Source organism: Rhipicephalus microplus, chromosome 1, assembly GCF_043290135.1.
Source record: "Rhipicephalus microplus isolate Deutch F79 chromosome 1, USDA_Rmic, whole genome shotgun sequence".
Lineage (NCBI taxonomy): Eukaryota > Metazoa > Arthropoda > Arachnida > Ixodida > Ixodidae > Rhipicephalus > Rhipicephalus microplus.
In genome coordinates this window covers 228,203,494-228,226,348 of record NC_134700.1, presented here as the reverse complement: position 1 = coordinate 228,226,348, position 22,855 = coordinate 228,203,494, and the positions used below count along the sequence as shown (strand labels likewise).

At 44.6% G+C, this 22,855-nt stretch overlaps 1 protein-coding gene across 6 annotated transcripts in view; it reads left to right on the top strand.

The window, feature by feature from the left end:
• The window catches only part of LOC119166683 (snake venom 5'-nucleotidase), a 58,432-nt gene that overhangs the window by 7,852 nt on the left and 27,725 nt on the right, over positions 1-22,855 (top strand). For 3 of the 6 annotated variants that reach the window (XM_075891507.1, XM_075891508.1, XM_075891509.1), the window contains 3 exons: positions 6,512-6,846; positions 21,073-21,210; positions 22,533-22,758. In XM_075891507.1, coding sequence (XP_075747622.1) covers positions 6,628-6,846; positions 21,073-21,210; positions 22,533-22,758 — 583 coding nt within the window. In that variant the 5' untranslated portion in view covers positions 6,512-6,627. Of the gene's footprint in view, positions 1-6,324; positions 6,433-6,511; positions 6,847-21,072; positions 21,211-22,532; positions 22,759-22,855 lie in introns of those variants that run through there. The other 3 variants (XM_075891510.1, XM_075891506.1, XM_075891511.1) reach the window with 2 other exon arrangements.

Sequence of the window (22,855 nt, the reverse complement as noted above, 5' to 3'; positions counted from 1 at the left end):
ACAGGAAAATGTAAAAAGAAATAGTACTCATGTCTGCCCTGCTCTTTCGTGTTCATATGCTCAAAAACAAGTCTCGATTTGGGCACAGCTGGAAGTAAAACGTCGAAGTTGCCGTTAAAGTGTACCCGCATGGGCACGAATGAAGTAGAAAAGGTACGTTAAAAAATGTATAAAATGTATAGGTACAAAATTACGACTTTCTCCAACGTTGCGCTGGTTACAAGTGCAAGCTCAAATGCTCTTGATTAAGTTTTTGTGCACATAAAGGCGACGTTCGGTAAGCATATATTGTGCAAAACGCACATACGCCAAACGCGCACAAAATTTAATCTCCCGACCTTAGCCGCTTTTGCGTGTTCGTTTCGCGGAATAAATAATAAGACTAGGAGTGTGGAAACTGTGCGTTTTCGATATGAATCTACTTCAAGGCGAATAGTGATGGCACCGAATTGAATACTATTCCAATAATTCAGGAATATTAAGGCAACGCTTTCGATATAGCTTTAAAACTTCATAACATTTTGCTTGCAGCATATATTGACATACTTTAACAAAGAAATATTACAATTATGTTTAAGCGTCCAAAACTAGTGTAGGTATGTAAATTGAGATAAACTTATATGCGTCAGAGACTGCAGCATTCGAAATATTTTGTGACTGTACATCGAAATTCAGAGTATACACAACGTATGCAAGGTTGCACTTTGTCACCAGACATTAAATAATACTCGCGTACATGAATTAAGCAATCTTGAACCAAACATTGCACACGCAGCTAACCATTCAATAAAACATACCAGTTTTCTCATCAGGGACATTAGGACCAAGAGGAGGTAAATATCAATAACATATACTACGCCTGCAAAAAAAAATTGCCCGCAGCTTCCCTCGGGGGAACACTGAGGAGGATGCGGACCATATAATTGGTTAACGGGGTGTTAAAGTGCGACTTACTTGGGTCGATGGCTAAATTGGTTAACGTGGTTGTGAAATGGGGTGTTAAATTGCGACTTACTTGGGTCGATGGCTAAATTGGTTAACGTGGTTGTAGGAGGGGGTGTTAAATGAGTGAACACGTACACACGTATGCGAAAGGGCGGCGCTGGTCGAAGGGACGTCGATCATTGTGTTTGTGGATTCGTTGGAATTCATTTCACCGCGACCTTGGACGTCGACGCGCCGTACAAACCAACCGACGAGCGGCAACTGAGCGAGCGAGCGCCGACCTTGAGTATATATACAGCACGACGGCGCATGCACTGTCAGCTGTTGAATGTTCTCGAAGCGCGACGCCACATGCGCGTCCACTGGAGAATCAGGAGAATTGTAGATGTCGAACGCGGTGTGTAGAGGAGGAAGGGTGCACAGATGGTGGAGGAGTGAAGCGCGCGCGGTGTGTAGAGGAGGAAGGGATGCACAGATGGTGGAAGAGTGGGCGACGGCGCGACGGCGCATGCGCGCGCGTCAGCTGTCGAATGTTCGAGAAGCGGTGCGGACGGCGCACTACAAGGCGCGAGTATAAGATGCTCCGCATCTAAAAAAACATCCTTGTAACACTTGCATCTGTTGCTAGTCAGGTAAACGTTTACGAAAATCGCAAGCGTTTCGCACTTCACCTCTTATCCCTCCTTCGCAGAGGTGACGCACCGGGGCACCACGCCACATGTTTCTGTACCCGCGAATGTCACACAGAGTGTGGCCGTGCTCGTGTCACCAGCGCCCCCGGCTGGAGCAGCTTGTACTGCTCCACCACCTGACAAATAGGGTTGGCAGACCCACGTGTCTGCTGAAACTCGTTCCACTGCAAGTGCAGTTAGGTCCGAAAGTTCCGTGACCATGCCTGCCGAGCAGGCACCATGCACCACCTCACAAGAGGTGATGGATACAAGTCCCACTCCTTCGGCGCTTGAGACGCCGAAGGAGAGACGCAGCTCTTTGGAGCGCACTAAAAAAAAAAGACTACGCATTACAGGACCGCCTAAAAACCTTGTACTCTAAGGCAACACTTTTTGTACACACAGCACTACACAGCCTGAAAATGACACAAATATTACAGTGGAACATCAGAGGACTGCGAAAAACCTCGACGATATTCAAGAACTTTGACACAAAGGTACACCATAAGTGCTGTGTGTACAAAAGATATACACTTGAAACCGAAACACACAAACTTTCTACGCCATTACGTTACGTTTCGAAAAGATCGGAACGATGCAGTCGCGTCATCTGGTGGTATTGCCATTGTTGTGGATCCAGGAACTGCCTGTACACATTCACCACTTCAGACATCTCTTCAGGCAGTAGCCATCCGAGTCGTTATCTTGAACAAAGTGGTCACAATTCGCTCTATTTATATACCTCCTCAACACCAACATGGTAAACAATCATTCCAAACAATAATTGATGAACTTCCAGAACCGAATCTTATTCTAGGAGATTTTAACGCACATAGCAGTCTGTGGAGTGACTCGCGCTGCGATGCGCGTGGTTGTCTGATTGAACAGTTCCTTTTCTCTTCTGGCGCATGCCTGCGCAATAGGAAAGAGGCAATATATTAGAGCCTCGCTAACAATACCTACTCTTCAATCGACCTAAGCATTGTGTCTACATCGCTCCTTCCCCTACTCCCCTGGAAAGTCATCAATAATCTTTTTGGAAGTGACCAGTATCCTGTAGTTCTGAGCAGTACAAAATGAATGCCCTCCACAGGTTCCCAAATGACTCATAGAAAAAGCCGATTGGGACCAGCTTTACAAGACTGCTAGCTTAAGTTGGACATACATAAGCGGATGTAGCTTAGATGCAGCTGTAGAATACTTTACTGTTTTTCTTATTGAAGCTGCAGCTAATTGCATTTCGCAAACATCTGGACTGGCCGGAAAACGATGCGTCCCCTGATGGAACAGTGAGTGCCGTAATGCTCGAAAACAACAACACAGGGCATGAAGGCTGCTTCGAGACTCACCAACCGCTTAAAATCTTGTCAATTTTAAAAACATCAAGTCCCAAGGCAGGAGAACGCGTCGATAGGCCAGGGGGGAGAGCTTTAAGATGTTTTTATTTGGAATTGACTCATATACACTTGAAGCAAGAGTCTGGAGCATGGTTGGTAGGGTATTAGGGCGAGAACCACATCCTCTTCCTCTAGTAAGCACACAAGTCAATGGTTTGGAAGACCAAGCGAGCTCCCAAGGTGCACTCTTCGAACAGGTCTCCAGCTCATCCCATTACAGTGCACCGTTCCAAAGGTACAAAACAAGAATAAAAAACAGAAAAGTGAACGCAAATTCTCAAGCAACAAGCCATACAATGAACCTTTCGCCTAACCTGAGTTACAAGCATCGTTGAACTGCTGTAACAGAACCACCCCAGGCGCCGACCGTATATTATACGAACTGATGCTCAAACGTCTACCTCCTGAAACCCAAAAAGCTTTCCTTTCCTTGTATAATACCATTTGGTTTTCCGGCGAAATACCTTCCATCGGGAAAGAAGCAGTCACTATTCTTATTCTTAAACAGGGCAAGGACCCATTTTCAGCATTAAGTTACAGGCCCAAAGCATTGACGAGTTACATTTGCAAGGTCTTTGAGAAAATGGTAAACAGTGCCTGATGCACTTCTTTAAAACTAACGGCCTACCTCACCCATGTCAGTGTGCGTTTCGAGAGGCTCGGTCCACCACTCACTACCTTGTCCGTATCGAGGCACAAATTCGCGACGCTTTTGTTCATAAGCAATATTTTCTTTCTGTGTTCCTCAATATGAAGAAGGCCTATGACACTACGTGGCGCTTTGGCATACTCCGAGACCTGTCACATTTAGATGTGCGGGGCAGAATGTTCGCAGTAATCAGTCGAAAGCTACCTGTCTAACCGGACATTCCGTGTCCCAATTGGCACTGTCTTATCTCGAATACTTGTTCAAGAAAGAGGAGTGCCACAAGGAGGTGTTTTGGGTTGCACACATTTGTTAGTAAAAATGAATTTGTTGCACCTGTCTCTCCCACGCAATATTTTTTACTGCACATATGTCGATGATGTACAGGTCGGCTTCAAATCGTGCAACCTTTCAATATGCGAAGCGAAAGTCAGGTTCAACTATGTTTGAACAAGGTTTCCTATTCGGCAGATGAGAACGGCTTTAAACTCAAAGCGCAAAAGAACACATGTGTCTTGTTCTGCCAAAGGAGGGGCCTACATCCCGACCCTTGCATTAACTTGCATGGTCAACTGTCTGTCAAGGTAGAGCATTAGTTCCTAGACCTAATATTAGACACAAAGCTGACCTTCATTACCCCCCCCCGTCATGTATTTAAAAGACAGTGCTTAAAAACCATTATATTTTGAAAGTGTTGTCACGCACTACGTGGGGCAGTGACAGGAAATGTCTGATGAATTTGTATAAAAGCCTTGTACGCACGCTCCTAGATTACGGTGCCATAATCTATCAGTCTGTGACACCATAAGCCTTAAATATTCTCGACCCTCTCCACCATCTAGGCATTCGCCTCTCTACGGGTGCTTTTCGAACTAGCCCCGTAGAGATCTCTCTACGTAGAATTAAATCGATGGTCGCTCCATCTGCAGAGATGTTACATGCCTTTTACATACTATCTCAAGGTTAACGCACACGAGGAACATCCAACTCACTCCACAATTAATGACCTGTCGAATTCTATCTTGTTCAATGACTGTCCTTCACTGAGACAGCCCTACTCACTCTGTGTCAGGAGGCTCGCTGAGGAAAGAGCTGTGCCACTTGTAGAGCACCATTTGGTGGCTCCAGCAGTATATCCACCACCGTGGAAGTGGCAAGTTGTAGACTGCGATCTATCTTTCGTGGAAGTCACTAAACACACACCTACTGCACACATCCGCACGCACTTCCTCGAACAAAAGCACACTTGCCCAGACAGATGCTTCAAAGTCTCACACTGGTGTGTCATATGCAGCTGTTGGCCCATCCTTCTTTAACTTCGATATTCTGCACTCCGAAACAAGCATCTTCACCACATATACACAGATTCACTGAGCATAGTAATGGCTTTGAAAACTCTGCGAAAACACGAAAATACTGTCCTTTTGTCACTGTACTTTCCGTTATGCAAGATCTATGCTCTCAAACAACATATTGTGTGCTGGGTGCCAGGGCATCGCGAGATTGCTGGAAACGTGTCGGTGGATCGGTTAGCCGTCTCTGCCTCAAGACGACGCTGCCGCCAATACATCGGCAGCTGGCCCTGCACATGACCTGAAAGCTTTCCTACGACGGGAGCTCAGGGTGTGCAGGAAGCGCCTATGGAATAGGCAGACAGACAACAAACTGCATCTTGTCAAACCAAGAATTGGAAATTGTCCAACGGCATCCAGATCACGCTACACGCAAGCCACACTTGCAAGACTACAGATAGGACATACACACTCGACACATTCATACCTTTTGTCTGGTGGTGATGCACCATTGGGTGCATCACCACTCACGATTTTCCACATCCTCGTCCAGTGCAGTGATTTAGATGCCCTCAGAAAAAGAAGCACTTTTTACTGCCCTACCGACCACAGATACCCTTGCACCCATCAATGTTCATCGGTAGAGAACTCATTTTCACACATAAATCTTTGCTGACATTTGTAACAGACGTACGTTCTTTTAACAACATATACCCAGGCGCTCCATAGCACGACCTCTGAAGACAGGTCACTGCCACAGTGGCTACATCTCCATCATTGTTTTACTATATCACGGTGTTTCGCCATTTACTCTCACTGCAGATTATTCACGTCAATTACATAGTTTTAAGGCTTATATGGTTTTACTCGCGTTAGCGCGAAGAATTTTAAGGCCCTTCCTTTTACATCCACCTATTACAATCAATGCTCGTATCACTTGACTATGGACTTGGCGCTCTTTGGTCATCAAGTGGCCCTTGCACCATAAAACACATCATCATCATCATCATCATCATCATCATCATCATCATCATCATCACACCACCACCACCACCATCATCATCATCCCATCACCGCATTTAGTTTTTGCTTTATAGCTTGGAGAACGGGACCTCAATATTTAGTTGTTTCTCAGTTGTTCTTGAGTGATATTTGACATGCATGATCAAGTCCCACATCACCACTGATAATAAATAACGATGAATCATTAACGCAGACGACGATAAGTATTTGGCTAGAGCCTGCAGTGGCTACTGCTACTGCGTATTTAATTTTGTTCCTGGATATACGCATACGTAAATGTTAGCCTTTACTATGACAGCAGCTTTGTTTATTAGCTCGACGAGCTCTAACCTTTCAATCAAAGGGCGCCAAATAAAAGCGCAAGAGCCTCCACACGTACATGGTTTGTTGCTATCGTAAAGACAGTATCAAAGTGTGCTTGCAAGAATTGGGACTACATATCATGAGAGAGCAGTGACGTAAGCTGAAATAATTTAACTTCTCCTGCATGGGTTCAATCCAAAGTTTTGAGTTTTTTTTTTCTTTTATGCATTTCAGTGACGCCTCAAGGCACTTGGGTAGCACGGGCTAGTAAACTGCCCTCGTTCGTTCACCGTGTTCATCGTCGATGATACTTCATCAGCAAGACAGTACATAATATCTGGGCCCCGACGATGCGGTGCTTCTTGGTTACTGCGGTTGTTTTATTTTTGTGCTCCGATTTACGCTACAGTGCTCAGGCCAATGACACTAAAGAAAATGCAAATTTGCAATTGACGATTCTGCACACCAACGACATCCACTCGCATATAGTCCCGAGCTCTAAACATGGTGGTCTATGCACCACTAATAAGAGTGAGTGCTATGGAGGGGTCGCCAGGATTACGCATAAGGTAAGTGTTTCAAAGCAGGGATTTGTTCCCGGATTTACGAAAATGTACCCAGTACGCACATGTACCTGAGGCCCGTAACAGCCTTTCTGCAACTTGGGAAATTAGTTCATATTCAGTTTTTTTTCTTATTGCGATCGTAATCGAACAGGAATTCCAGGTACAATTTTGCCATTGCCGTTATGTTCCGCACAAAGACCAAATGTATAACGTCGTTTAGCGCAAAGCAACTCACAAACAGACAAGGAGCACGAATTAGCGCCAGTCCCGTGCTCATTTCGCTACATAATTTTATTTCTCCTTCAGAAGTAATGAACCAAATAGTTCAAGAAAATGTTTTGCTGTGATAACACTTCTCGTCTCGTGTCGTGTGTTCTAAAGTATATATATATATATATATATATATATATATATATATATATATATATATATATATATATATATATATATATATATATATATATATATATATATATATATATATATATATATATATATATATATATATATATATATATGTGTGTGTGTGTGTGTGTGTGTGTGTGTGTGTGTGTGTACCTAAGGGCTAGTTTTTCCGTGTTTTGACACAATATAATGGGTGATTCCAGAGAGATCGACACGGGTCCAAAAGTTGATATTTTAGATTTCATTGAGTATTTTATATTTCGTGCACCTCTCACCAGGTAGCCCGAAAGTCATCTTAGTTTTATGAGAAGAGAAGAAGAAGAGAGAAAATTTAATGCGGAAAGGCAGGGAGGTTAACCAGAAAACATATCCGGTTTGCTACCCTGCACTGGGGAAGGGGTAAGGGGAGACAAAAAAAAAGGGGAAAGGGAGGAAGAGAAGCACAAACACACACACACACACTCGCACACAGTAGTGTCACAATCGTTCAACGAGGCGGGTCGCTCGCAGAAACTTCATCAGCGCCTTCGTTGCTTTCTGGCGTGAAGCTCGATCTTTCCGACCTTCCAAGATTGACTGTTCAGAAAATGGCTGGTCGTCGAGGCGAGCAAACACTGCTGAGAGGGACTGTCGCTGAGAGCTGTACTGGGGGCACTGACATAAAATATGTTCAATTGTTTCGTCATTGTCGCAATGGTCGCATGTAGCGCTGTCTCTCATTCCGATGCGGCAGGTAAAAGCGTTCGTGAAAGACACCCCAAGCCACATACGGCAGAGAAGGGTCGTCTCGGATCGGGGTAGGCCAGATGGAATAGTAAGTCGTAGGTATGGGTCCAGGCGGTGAAGACGGGTGTGGAGAAAACCGGGCGTATTCCGCATAGACCTTGCGACATCCTGCGCAAGCGTATTAATCTTTGCTGCTGCGTCGCTTCTTGATAGTGGAATAGGTTCCATCACTCCATTTTCGTGAGCATTCTTAGCTGCATTGTCGGCATGTTCGTTACCAATGATGCCGCAATGGCCTGGTAACCACTGAAAAGATATGTCATGTCCTTCGTCTTTTAGGTGATGGTACAGTTGTCGTATTTCGAGCGCCAATTGGTCTTGAGGTCCACGACGTAGAGCATTTTGTAGACATTGGAGAGCTGGTTTCGAATCAGTAAAAATGCTCCATTTTTGTGGTGTCTCTTGGTCAATCCTGCGGAGTGCGCTGCGGAGTGCCGCGAGCTCCACGGCTGTCGATGTCGTCTTGTGTGACGTTCTGAACTGGATGGTTTCGGCTCTTGCTGGGAAGATCACAGCTCCTGCAGATCCTCCAACAGTTGTCGAGCCATCCGTGTAAAGTTTGACATGATCTTTGTATTCTTCGTGTAGCATGAGTAGAATCATCTGCTTTAAAGCTGGCGCCGAGAGCTCCGCCTTCTTGCGAATCCCCGGCACTGTCAAGCGCAGTTTTGGTCGGTCCAAGCACCAAGGAGGTGTTAGTATCCGTTCCGGAGGCGTGTAGACTGTTGGAAGGCACTCACGGAAAGTCAATACTCTCTTACAGAAGGAGGCACTCGGTCGATCTTCTGGAAGCGAAGCTAGGTGGTGGGCAGGGGCGCGAGCCAGGTGTCTAATATGAGCTCTAAGCACCTCCAAAGTAATGTGCACTGTGGCCGGATGATCTTTGGCGATTGCGATGGTTTCCGCTGTTGATGTACAGCGTGGTAATCCAAGACAAACTCTGAGTGCCTGGCCCTGGGCGTTTTCTATTGTGCGTATATTGCTTTTGCAAGCGTTCGTCAGAACCGGCAAGCTATACCGCAGGTACCCCAGAAACAGCGTTTTGTACAAATGCAACATCGCGTGCACTGATGTGCCCCACGTTTTGCCTCCGAGGAACTTGAAAAGTTGTGCGATGGCCGTTAGGCGCTTCTTTAGAGTGGCCACATGGGGACTCCAGCAGAGATTTCGATCGATCGTGACCCCCAAAAACCTGTGGGTCCTGGCGTAGCAGACACTGTGTCCATCGATGGCGATGGGATATGACGTCATTGCCTTCCGTGTGAACGCGACCAGCGCCGATTTCTCAGGAGAAATCTCGAGGCCTTGTTCTCTAAGGTACGCCGATATTGAATTCGCTGCTTTCTGGAGTCTCGCACGTACCTGAGGACGTGTTACACCTGATGTCCAGGCACAAATATCATCTGCATAGAGAGATATCTGCACGGAATCTGGTATGCGTTCAACGAGACCGATCAGAACCAGGTTGAACAGTGTGGGGCTCAATACACCACCTTGAGGAACACCACGGTGTGTATAATGTTCAGAAGTCGGCCCATCATCAGTTTGCATAAACAATGATCTCATATGTAGGTAGCATTGGATCCAGCGGTACACTCGCCCACCCAAACCAACTGACTCGAGGGCGTCAAGTATGGCTTCGTGAGAAACATTGTCATATGCTCCTTTGACATCTAAAAATAGTGCGACAGATAACCGTCTGCTCATTTTCTGGTGTTGTACGTAGGTCACCAGGTCAATGACATTGTCAATGGAGCTCCGAAGACGACGAAAACCGGCCATGGCGTCTGGATATATTCTATGGCGTTCTAGGAACCACTCGAGTCTGGCAAGGATCATTCGCTCCATCAGCTTCCCTACGCAACTAGCCAGCGCTATTGGGCGGTATGATGTCAGCTCTAGAGGCGATTTTCCAGGTTTGAGAAGTGCAACCAACCGGCTTGTTTTCCACTCTCTGGGGACCGTTCCATCTCTCCAAGACTCATTGAATACTTCCAGCAAAGCACTTCGTGCTCGATCACCGAGATTGCATAATAGGCGGTATGATATGCCATCCGGCCCAGGCGATGACGATCGATTGCATGAAGCAAGAGCCACATTCAGTTCTTCCATTGAAAAAGGCAGGTCCAGGTGCGGGTCCAGTGAATGTGGCGTGTAATCAGCAGTAAGGGCTTCTGTGCAATTTGGCGGGCCCGCAATCTTCCTACAAAAGTCTTCCGCTACCTCGATATCCCTTCTATTTTGGAAAAGGGCCAAGGCTTTAAACGGAAAACGTTGTTGGGGAAATATGCGTAGGCCTCGCACGGTTCGCCATATTTGAGAAAGCGGTTTGCGAGGGTCTAGACTCGCGCAAAATTTCGCCCACCGTTGAAACTCCAGTTTGTCTATACGACGCTGAATCTTCTTTTGCATGCGCCTGGCCATCCGTAGATCTTGAATGGATTTTGTGCGTCGATATCTACGCTCCGCACGCCGACGAATCGCACGGAGTCGCTCTAACTCCATGTCCGTTTCTGAGGGCCTTGAAGAATATGCCAGCGTGCGCATCGCACTCTGCGCTGCTTGTTTGATCGCTTGCTCAATGCCAGAGGTTAAGCCTTTTTCACAAGCGTGTTCAATGTTGGTTGTGAATGCTGAAAGATCGATCCTCCGTACGGTTTTCGGCGGGTGGTTGCTAGCAAAGCCTTCGATGGTGAGATAACTGGGGATGTGATCGCTACCATGTGTCTCGATGTCTAAAAACCACTTAACGCTTGTGGCGAAGCGACGTGACACGAACGTCAAGTCCAAACAGCTGCTGTACGTTAATCCTCGCAGAAATGTAGGGCTCCCATCATTAAGTAGAGACAGTTCATGAGTCGATACAAATGAAGCCAGCCTCCGGCCCGTGGTATTGACTTTTGAACTTCCCCAGATTGGGTGGTGGGCGTTGAAGTCCCCTATAATTATCCACGGATCCGGGACGCTCGAAAGAATGTCATCCAGTCTTTGGCAATCAAAACGGGCTGAGGGAGATAAGTAGACACCTATTATAGTGAAGGTGAGGGTTTTCTGCTTCACAGTCAGGCAAATATATTGGTTCTCATCATGAGGCGACACAGGTTGAATGATGTAGGTAAGCTCCCGGCGAATATACACAATGACCTTGCTGCTTTCGTTTCGGGTTTTGGACGGGATTGATTCGTAGCCGGATAGCCTGATCGGGTTTGATAATTTCGGTTCGCATATTACGATGATTGGGAAACGGTTAGAAAACACGTACTGACGAAAATCGGAAATCCGTGATCTAAGTCCTCTTGCGTTCCACTGGATGACTGATGCTTCTCTGACGTCTTTGCGGAACGATTGTTGATCTCCTGCCATGACTCTACGCGAGGGAGGCGAGGACTGGGCTCAGCGCGTCCAACACCTGTAACCCGCTTCGAGCGGTTGGAGTTCCCAGGCTTCTTAGTATGTCTGCCATGACAGCGACGAGGGATCGTAACATCGGGATGATCTGTCGATCGACCCTTGACACATCCTCAACGGAAGTAGACTCGGTGGAAGGTGTAGGGCGGCGAGGCCTCGCAGGAGGCTCCTTTGCCGGCTGCGTACGCGGAAGCGTAGGCCACTCATCCGCAGCTGTGAGCTTCTCCACTTCATTTCGCTTCGTGCTTACTACTTCACTCGTGCTCGGAGGAAATGGGTTATGCGCAACACTCTGTCCTACACGCCTCCGTCGGCGACTACGTCGCCGCCGTACCCTTTCAGCAGCCTCTCTGTGGGTTGAATTGTCCCTAACCATTTGTTTGATAATGGCGATTTCCTTCTTAATCCGAGGGCATTCCTTGGATGCAGCATCATGCGGACCATCACAGTTTCTGCACTTCAGACTTGTTGCCCGACATGCGTCTGCAGTGTGCGGCTCAGCGCATCGGGGGCATGCTGTGGTGTTTGTACATACACTCTTGATGTGACCAATTTTCATGCAGTTATGGCACTGGAGTGTTTTAGGGACAAATGGTCCAACAGGATGTCGGAAGTGTCCCACTTTGACATGCGACGGAATGGAATCTCCTTTGAACATTATCTTTACACATCGGGTGTTTCCGAGGCGAAGTACATTCGCGATGAGAACTCCTTCGTTCGCTGGTTTTATGAGAGTTGGGAGGTCCGAATTTGCTATGGCCAAATCAATGTCGTAGATTACTCCCGCCGTGCAGGCACCGTCCATTGGAATAACCGGTCGAACTTTGATGCCTCCCAAATCTGATACTCTGCGAAGCTTGTCTATGGCGCTGGCAGTCATTGTGTCCACAGCTAGAATATTCTTCCGCGTGTTCACCCGGATATCCTTAATGTCGTTTGGTGCTACCCCCTCAAAGTACATAGAGAGAGCTTGCCTGTTTACTGCTCGAAGGCTGATGGTGGAGTCCTCGGGCATGAAGAGGATGGTGTGCGGCCAGCATTCTCCTTTTGACTGAGACGTTAATGTCCCTGCTGGTGAAGACTTGATACTTCTTCTTTTGGCCTTCCTGCTTCTCACGGTCTCGAAGTCGTCATCCGACGAGTCGTCGCCAGTGGCCGAGTACAGTTCCGTGTCCTCGCTGGTGCTCGAACAGGTGCTTCGTTTCCGCGACGAGCTTGCCAAAGGTGGTCTATGGTCGGACAGAGCCGCAGAAGGCTCCACGTCCACAGCCATGATGCAGTGACTATCACCGTTGGCCTCACTGGTTCTGGTCCAGGCGCGCTGATTTACCGAGGAGCTCGCCATAGCAGACCTCTGGCTGGGCGGACCAGTGGACGACTCCGCGTCCGTCGCCTTGGGGCAGGGAGCAGCGTCTCCCGTAAAAAGCGAAAAACTTGATAACAATGCTCGGAGCCGAAAGCAGAAGCGTTCTATGAAGAGACACTTCGTTTTATGATTAACGGCATAACTTACGAGAAAAAAATATCAAACTTCACCAACACGGAGGCACCAATTTCGTCACCTGTCATTTTTGAAAATTGCAGATGCTATAAAAAGACAAATATTTTTGTTTCAAGGAAGAGATTTTTTACCTGAAATGCATGTCTAATGAAGAATGAATTCATACGGTTTCAGGTTTGTAGACCTTAAGAAAATAGCTTTTAAAAATGTCTAATTTTGCGACAGTTTAAAATAAGTTACGTATTCCCCATTTTTTTCTCCAAAACTAATGCAAGCAGCGTTTTAAAACTTGACACGTTTTAAGGATATAGTGTGTTCGTTAGGTACATAAATTATTGCTTCCGTAGGGACAATGTAAATTTTTATATATTGCCTCGAAGTTCTCATAATGGCAAAAGTGTACTCCACTGAAATTTGAATAAAAAAACCCCATCTTCGATTTTTCTTAAAATCTCGTAAATAGACAACCGAAAACCATCATACAGTAATATAGAAAAACATGTTGCAATATTTTGTTTTTAACACAATATTCGTGGTACAAATCAGAGCTTTTCGAGAATGCGCTGATAAGTTGAGAAATCTAGAAATCGAAACGGAAAAACGGCAATGAGTTTCAAACGCGAGTTGCATTACTTTCGGAGAGAAAAAAAAGGGGGAATACGTAACCTATTTTAAACTGTCGTAAAATTAGACATTTTTAAAAGCTATTTTCTTAAGGTCTACAAACTTGAAACTGTATGAATTCATTCTTCATTAGACATGCATTTCAGGTAAAAAATATCTTCCTTGAAACAAAAATATTTGTCTTTTTATAGCATCTGCAATTTTCGAAAATGACAGGTGACAAAATCGGTGCTTCTGTGTTGGTGAAGTTTGATTTTTTTTCTCGTAAGTTATGCCGTTAATCATAAAACGAAGTTGATTTTCGGGTTACCTGGTGAGAGGTCCACGAAATATAAAATACTCAATGAAATCTAAAATATAAACTTTTGGACCCGTGACGATCTCTCGTGGAATCACCCTATTAATGAGATCTAACAGACAATAATGCCAAGGAATGTATAGGGGAAGTTATTAGAACCAATGTAAAGTAAATAAGAAGAAAGAAAAGTGGGTGAAAAAATACCTTGCCGTGAGCAGGAATATAGCCTATGACCTCCGAATAACGCATTCAATGCTCTAGCGTTGAGCTAGCACGGTGGCCATTCCCCCTGCCACTTCATTGGGTTTATGTGAATTTAAACGTGGGAATGTCAGTCAGCGCCACCTGTAGCCATGGAGGCGAGTGTGGTACACTCTTTCTGTGTGTCTGTATGGCGTCACGTAGCCCGTGAACTTATTACGAGTTGGCAGCTGACCAATGGTCCCTTGTATACAACCTAACGGCTCCAAGTCTGCCAGTACGAGACCCTCGTTAATGAATAAGGGAAAGAAGTGTATACCCAAAGGGCTCGTTTTCCTGTGTTTTCACACAATATAATGTGATCTAAGAGACAATAATGCCAAGGAATTTATAGAGGAAGTTATTAGAACCAATGTAAAGTAAATATGAATAGGATAGTTAAAATAGTGGAGGAGTTTTACAGAGATCCGTACAGTAGCCGGGACAACCACGACTTCAATACTATAATAACTAGCAGTAACCCAGATGACACCCCACCAGTAATGATAGAAGAAGTCAGAAAACCTTTGGAGAGCATGCAAAGAGGCAAAGCTGCTGGTGAGGATCAGGTAACATCAGATCTGCTGAAAGATGGAGGACAGATTGTGTTAGAAAAAACTAGCCACCCTGTTTACGAGGAGTCTCCTGACGGGAAGAGTACCAGAGGCTTGGAAGAACACTAACATCATCTTAATACATAAGAAAGGAGATGACAAGGAGTTGAAGAATTGAAGGGCTTGAAGGGCTTGAAGAATTACAGGCCGATCAGCTTACCTTACATTGGTTCTAATAACTTCCCCTATACGTTCCTTGGCATTATTGTCTGTTATATCTCAATATATTGTGTCAAAACAGGGGAAAACGAGCCCTTTGGTATACACTTCTTTCCCTTATTCATGTCGTTAGGTTGTATACGAGGGACCATCGGTCATATATATATATATATATATATATATATATATATATATATATATATATATATATATATATATATATATATATATATATATATATATATATATATATATATATATATATATATATATATATATATATATATATATATATGTGTGTGTGTGTGTGTGTGTGTGTGTGTGTGTGTGTGTGTGTGTGTGTGTGTGTGAAAGTGTGCGATGGCTGCCGGTAGTCGCTTGGGCAGAGTATGCGACCTTTGACCAAACGGGCCCGGTCGCGCACGCTGGCGCAAACGCTAGCTTAACAGAGACCAGCAGACAGCTCATACATTTGTACGTGATGTGCTCGGACCGATCACTTTACGTTAACTATATACACGGCACAAAGGTAGCTTCGCTCATGGCAGTGGCCGTGTTATTTTATGTCAGCGTTCTGAAAGGTTACGCCACATCGAACCTTGTGTAAAGTAGTTAGCTGCTAGTCTAACTTGGTATAGCATTCCATTTTGTTGCTATTGCGTTTATTGATTCGCCTTTGAGATGAAACTGCGGCAATATTGAATAATGACCCCAGCACTGGAGTTTCGAATGTAATCAAGACAACTGTGCAGTTCAATAGGTGAATAGCGATATCATGGCTCACGCAAAGAATTGTGGGTTACGGCGCCCGTCTGCATCGACTTTCGGTTCGAGATTTCATGACCACCACATGGCCATTCTTGCCAGTTTCGCTGCTTTCTGCGTGTTCCACCCATCACTATAGAACTGCCATTGTCTCACAAATTATTTCATAATACTTTTGAGAGCTATGCATTTCAGTTAAATTAACAAATGCAGTCACTGTGCGATAATTCTAATCGTGCGAGTGGTCTTTTTTTTTATTCAAGCGGCATCCACCTCTGAAGACATGCTGGTTTTGTTTTGTTTCAAAAAGTGTTACACGCATCTTTTGTCACATACAATTATTTTTCTAGACATCATAGTATCAATAATTATTAGTCAATTTGCTTTCTCCTTGCTTACCCGTAAATATGTATTTATGTGCTTTTCTGTTACAAAGACACGATTCCGGGTTCGATAGAATGAAGGACGATAGTAAACCGTTTCTTACATTGAAAATGAAATGTACTCGAAGTTTTCTGGCTTTTTTACGCCTTTCCATCTTCCTAACGTGAGATCTCGTTCACTCAGAACTGGAACACTGCGTTTCAATAAATCCGAAATTCTCTACACGCAACATACATAACACAGCCGGTGAACATTTACGCGTGCAAGTCTGACATAATCAAGGCGCCATACCTTGCTGCTCATTGTTTCAAAAGATACTTTGATCATTTTACGTCCCACGATACCATTAATAGATGTGGCGGCTGCATTTCCGATGGAGGCGGCAATGTTGTAGGCCCGTGCGCTCAGATTTGGTTGCCCGTTAAAGAACCCCAGGTGGTCGAAATTTCCGGAGTCCTCCACTACGGCGTCTCTCATAATCATATGGTGGTTTTGGGACGTTAAACCCCACATATCAATCTATCAAAATCAATTGAATTAGGGTATTGGCTTGTTAAATCTCAGTCTTACTGTATTCTTGGTACGAGATGTTACATGTTAATCCTTTATTTACAAAGTCACAGATTATAAGGAGCATTCCCGCCTCTCCAAAGCCTTTGTGATGACGCATCACTCTGGTTACCATGCGCATGATTTGTTTAACACACTCTCAGAACTCTTCGATAAACAGTGAAAAATACAAAACCGAGCTGCTAGGTTCATCCCAGGACAATATGGCTGGAATTAAAGCTGTAACGAAGTAAAACGAGGATTGAATGGGGAAGTGCTTTCATACTGATGGGTAAAATTGAGGGTGAAGTTTTTTTTCATTCACAATAACAAAACTGGACTTAGAAGTGAAAACTATCTTAATCAACCGCTTTACATTTTTAAACGTAGTTAGCACTGACTTACAATACGTGAATGCTATCCAGAACAAATATGTCTGCAAACTTTTTCTTTCTTTTTCTTTTTTTGTGATAAAAACTACTGTGTAGGGGAACCGGTTGTGTGTTGAGCGAATGTGGTGTCTGACTGAAAATTTGTTTATTTCCTCCAGTAACTCCCTGCTATAACACTTTCGGGCAATGTGGGGTAATCGTTCAGTGAAAATTAAAGAAACATCTTACTTCAGTACCACAACCGCGGAGACCGTCCAGTCGCATGAAGCAACACGGACGAGATTTGGATGGCTACTCTGGCAGTGACTGTGTTTGCGTAGAGGACATATGAAAAACAAACGTTTGTTTGCCTCGTAATAATGACATTCATAATAACCAACGCTTCAGCTGTTTGGTTACAGTAGGCGTGCAAAAAACGTCAAAGGTGAGTTCTCTTTATGACATCACCGTTGGCTTAAGGAGAGCCTCTTAGCAGTTGACGGTCCATGAGGTCAATAAAATGGGACAATATGAGATACCTCTTTTTGTATCAATATTCACGCAATTAGAAAGTGTCAGGATAAAAAAAAAAGGTTTTAATTATTATCTGCATGTATGTGGGAGCTCCAAATACACGTGCGCTTGTAATACACCGAGCATGTCTCGTGGTACCACGGTATACGTCACGCCACTGAGTAAGCCAGCTCTAAGCAACAAACCTGCTATTTTAAAGACGATAGTCTTTCTTGGGGACCTTCGACGCAAAAATGTTGGTCTGTCTGTCTGTCTATACATTTGTCTGTTTGTCCACTCTTAGCGGCACCGGACATTTGAAACGGCCGACCCAATCCGCAGCGCCCACCAATGTTGCTCAAGGTATAGCGTTCATACTCGTGCAATTGTCAGTTAATAAGCAATTATTGCACAATTCTGGGGCGCCATAACAACAAGTATGTAGTCTGCATGTGCATATTTTACTAGAAAAGGCATGCATAAGTAATTTTAAGGACCATAGCGCTTATCACGCTGCGCTGGCCATGCGACGCTTGCACGAAAAGGTGTTTCCTACGCTCTATCAAGACGCGATGGTAGTGGCACCTACCCGCCGCCTTGCGTTCTACACCTTATCACCTCTGAAACGGGTGCGCTCACTCGTCTCAGAGCCACGTGCTTCGTTTTCTAAGAACACTACCAGGTGGCGCTCATGTCTCATGTGTGACGTGCTTGGTGTGCTCGTTCGCCTCCGCTGCACGCTCGAGGCACTCTAACGCAGCGCCTTTAAATTACCGTTCTCCGATTTTCTGACGCAGAACATTAAATAAATTGTTCGCTCTCTGCACACGCAAGACAATTGTCTTTCGACGACATTTCCAGATGACATGGAGATACGGGGCCAATTTTTATCCCCTCACCCGCACGTGCATTTCCCTCGGCCCACCTAACTTCTTGCCTCGCCCTCGAGCATTTGCCTTCTCTGGGAATCCATTCAGTTACCCTTAATGGCCATCGGTTATCTTGCCTACGCGCTGCGTGCTCGCCCCATGTCCGTTTTTTCTTCTAGATTTCAACTATGATATCCTTCACCACAGTTTGTTCCCTGACCCGCTCTGCTCTTTTCTTGTCTCTTAAGGTTACACCTATAATTTTACTCTCCATAACTCAATGCATAACCCTCAATTTAAGCTGAACCCTCCTTGTAAATCTTCAGGTTTCTGCTCCGTAGGTAAATACTGGCAAGATGCAGCAGTTATGTGCCTTCCTCTTGAGGTTCATGGTAGACTACCATTGATGATTTGGGAATGCTTGCCGAGTGTCATCCACCCCATCATTATTCTTTTAGTTATTAAACAAGGTTGTCTATGCAGGCTAGTTGGTATTTAGTTGCAATATTGGGTGTAGCACCACATACAAAATTGTATGAAGTAGTTCACAGGAGCGCCTCTTTCCTGTCAACTGCATCTTCTTGCAATTTCGTACGCGGCGCTGCACCGAATATTGCAGTTCTTCTAGTTATTTCACTCTCATGGGGCGGCTCCGCATTCACTACCTGCACTAAGCAGACATAATTCTTTCAGCGTCTTTCCACCTACCGCAAAGCCCTGTTTTTGGCCGAGCCTGATGCATCTTCCTCCAGTGTTATGCATATTAATTTTCAGACTTACTCTTCTGCTTTCCGGGTCCAGTTCAGTACTCATGAGCTGTTATTCGTCTATGAGCTACTCATCAAGGCAATGTCATCATATCGACGCAAAAAAATCAGCGCATATCTACGGAGTTAATGATGATGAGTGGGGCGAAGCGTCCTTCAGTGCGTCCGTTCGTTCTTGCTTCCGTCCGTCCATGCGTCCATCCGTCTGTCCATCTGTCCGTCCGTCCATGCATCTGTCTGTCTGTCTGTCGGTCCGTCAGCGCGTCCATACATCCGTCCGTCTGCTTATCTCTCTGTCAGTTCATGCATCTTTTTGTTCATCTATCTAGTGAACACTAGATACCGCCAGAAGTACCGCCATCTCGCATTTTTTCATCATTTATATTCATCATATAGAAGTAACGCCATCCAGCGAACATTCTAAGGACTAAACAAGGCGTGGCTACCTACAACTATTACTACTACATACATCGTGGACGCACGACCCATCGCTTAAGGAGCTTCGCCCCTAAAAGTCACAGCAATGAATGTGATAGCAACACATCAGCCTGTTATACGAAGTAAGGCTTGGAAATTTAGAAACCATACGAAATGTAGTGAAAATTACTGAATGTTCATTGAGCTGCAGGGTTTCTTGTACGCGCAGCAGCACGTTATCTCGGTGTCTGGGTACGTATGCGAGCCCACCTTGCTTCAGCGCCACTAGCATTCCGTCGGAGCTGTTCCGCAGATGTTCGTACGACACGCGGTGGCATCACAAAGGCCGAACTACATACAGCGTTTTCGCTGACGTTTGTCCAGCGTTTCCTTCCTCGGCGTCAGTCGAAGTCGACGATACCAGTGACAGTATAGCGGAAAGTACAGTTCATATGCACTTCACCAAAACGTCGCCTCAGACTGTCCCAGACATCGCAGTGTGGACGTCAAAGCCGGAAGCAGCTGTATGGTGGGAGAAACTTGCTCACTTGCCTGTTCCTTCATATATGGCTCCCACCCACCAGACGGCATTAGCCATGAAACCAGCGCCTAATGCTTAAGTGCATAACTGCCTAACTATAAACGAGACATATGAGTTTTGTTCAAGAATGTTTCTTTTAAGTCCATTGACAGTAAACCTGTTGTAACTCTCTTTCCAATAAAAAGCTTCACTCGACTGTGTACTTATGGCAAACTCAGTTATTACCACCTGGGTTAAAGAAGAAATGTATAGGCACTATATTTCTGTCAGTAAGCGTGCGAAATTGTACTTACCGCTCACACACAGATCATAACTTTTTTTACGGATATTCCCTTTTGCTTGTGGTGCAACTACTTTTACCGCACAGCTGTGGAGGTCGTGGTCTTCCGCGTGACGTAGATGGACAGTGATCACCACCGTAAACCGGCACGCGCTGAGCCATTGCGCAAGCATTCGGTGCACGTGGTGAACAAAATAAACTGCAACGTGCGGCCCCTTGCCGATGGTCGCGCATGTGTGTTCCCTTGTTAATCTTCAGTGGACTCGTGTGGTGAGAAGTGGGATTCACCCAATTTCTGGGACACATACCTGAACGCTCTACAGGGGTTTTAAAGCAGAACTGTTATGGTCGAGACTTGTTTACAGCTATAGACAGAATGAGATAGACCAAATTATGTATAGTATAGTATAGTATAGTATAGTATAGTATAGTATAGTATAGTATAGTATAGTATAACAAGGGGTGGGAAATAGACCGGTCAGAGGGTAAATTTAGCTAAGTCCGAATGAGCTAACTGCCTGCCATCTTTGCTGTGATTCAGCTTTGGACGGCTTAATGAAAGCGATGGTATCTTTCTTTAATAAGGACATGTCTCACTTCCATCATAATTGTCTTTGGGGGACTGAGTAATGGTCGAAAAAACAAGTTGTAACGGCGCCTTTACATCTGTTTGACGTACGTGTTGAGTCGTTGCATGTCACGCTGAATTGAAATAATGTTTTGATTTTTCTTCTTCAGGTAAAAGAGTTGAAGAAGAACCATACAAACACGATGTTTATGAATGCTGGTGATTTCTATCAAGGAACTGCTTGGTACAGCATACTTAAATACAACATAGTTTCTGCAGTTATGGAGAAAATGGGATACAATTACGTAGTAAGTGTATTATTTTTCGAAAGGTTTTTCATTCAAACGAGGGTAAATTTTGCGCTTTTTTTTCGTCAAGTTCCCATCATACTTTCCATTTTATTAAAATATATGACTGACGTATTCTAACTAAAGCGCACTCAACATAAAAATGGGCTACAGTTTTTTTTATTATTGGAAGGACTGCATTTCGGAATAACAAAAGTGCATAACACGAGGGACACGCACACATAAACAAACAAGTTTAACTTGCGCATGAAGTTTAACAAGGATTGGTGCATGGCATAATCCTTGCATCAACCCTTGTAAGTCCGGATGGTGACCGTTACGGTGACAGGCTAATCTGAAATGACTTAAAGGCAGTCAACACCCACTGGCGCCGCAACACTCCCGTGCAGCGTATGAAACCACAGACCCCCTTTTTATGACTCTTGTATGACTGCAGTGGATGTTACACACTTGGTCTGGTTGGGCCGAAGCTTAGAACAAGCACACCTTCGACATCTGAGTTGGTCTTGAATCATAACGTATTGAGCTGTATTGCACAGAATAGCGGACAAAAAAACGAAGAAGCACCCTGAGAAGCTAGGCAGCATTTGCGCGCGTCTTAAGCCCAGTGCAGGTGGCAAAACAGAGGAAAATGAGGTGTGAACCAGAAGCACCTTCATTCCTTGTGATACAGAAGTAGTGTACAGGATTCTTATGTCATGGGGCAATAGTTACATTGGGAAGTCAGGAAGATGCGCAAATGTTAGACTACGAGAGCACCAGAGGAAGTGCGAAGAGAATGACTGCTTACCAAACTCGGTTGCTCATTGCACACATCAATGCAAGCCACCATTTTAACCAGGCGGAAGTGCTAAGTATGGAAGTGCTAAGTAGTGCGGAAGTGCTAAGTAGTACAGTAGCATTAACAAAAACTAATCCTAGAGACAAGGACACAATATGAAGAAAGATGGGGTGACGTGAATTAAGTGATAAATATATTCCTGAAAATCATGCGCAGTCGGTAAACAGATTATGGTAGTTCCCGTGTGTTTTTTTATTTAGCACAATAATATTTCTCTTTTGAATGCGGGCACACGTTCACGCCTGTATCATTTGCAATAATTATTGAGTTAACAGTAAAGCGCTGTCAATGTGTACATGCTTCTTCATCTTTCGCCCTGTATTTTTCATTGTAAAATTGAAAACGTTTATAATCGAGCAGCCTTGGGAATTGAGGACGTTGACTTTGTAGGCTTCACTCAATATATGTTGCTTGGGTCGTATTTTTTTCGTGCGTATTATGATATTCAATTAAGTATTACTCTTTTTTTTCGAAATTGCAGTGTTTAGGAAATCATGAATTTGACGATGGACCCAAAGGCCTTGCCCCATTTTTACTCCGCATGAAAGCGGCGAACGTATCCGTCATCAACACAAATGCAGATTTTTCAAACGAAAATGCACTAAAGAATATTACACTTCCAAAATCTGTCACAGTAACTATTAACAATACGAAAATTGGCATTCTTGGGGCAGTGCTTCATGAAACTCGAGAACTTTCAAATCCAGGTGAGTGAACTGATACCCGAAATATAAGAGGCCGCAAACTTGTCTCTTAGTTTACTGCTTCATTGGAGAATGCAGCCATCAAGTACATGCATTTAGA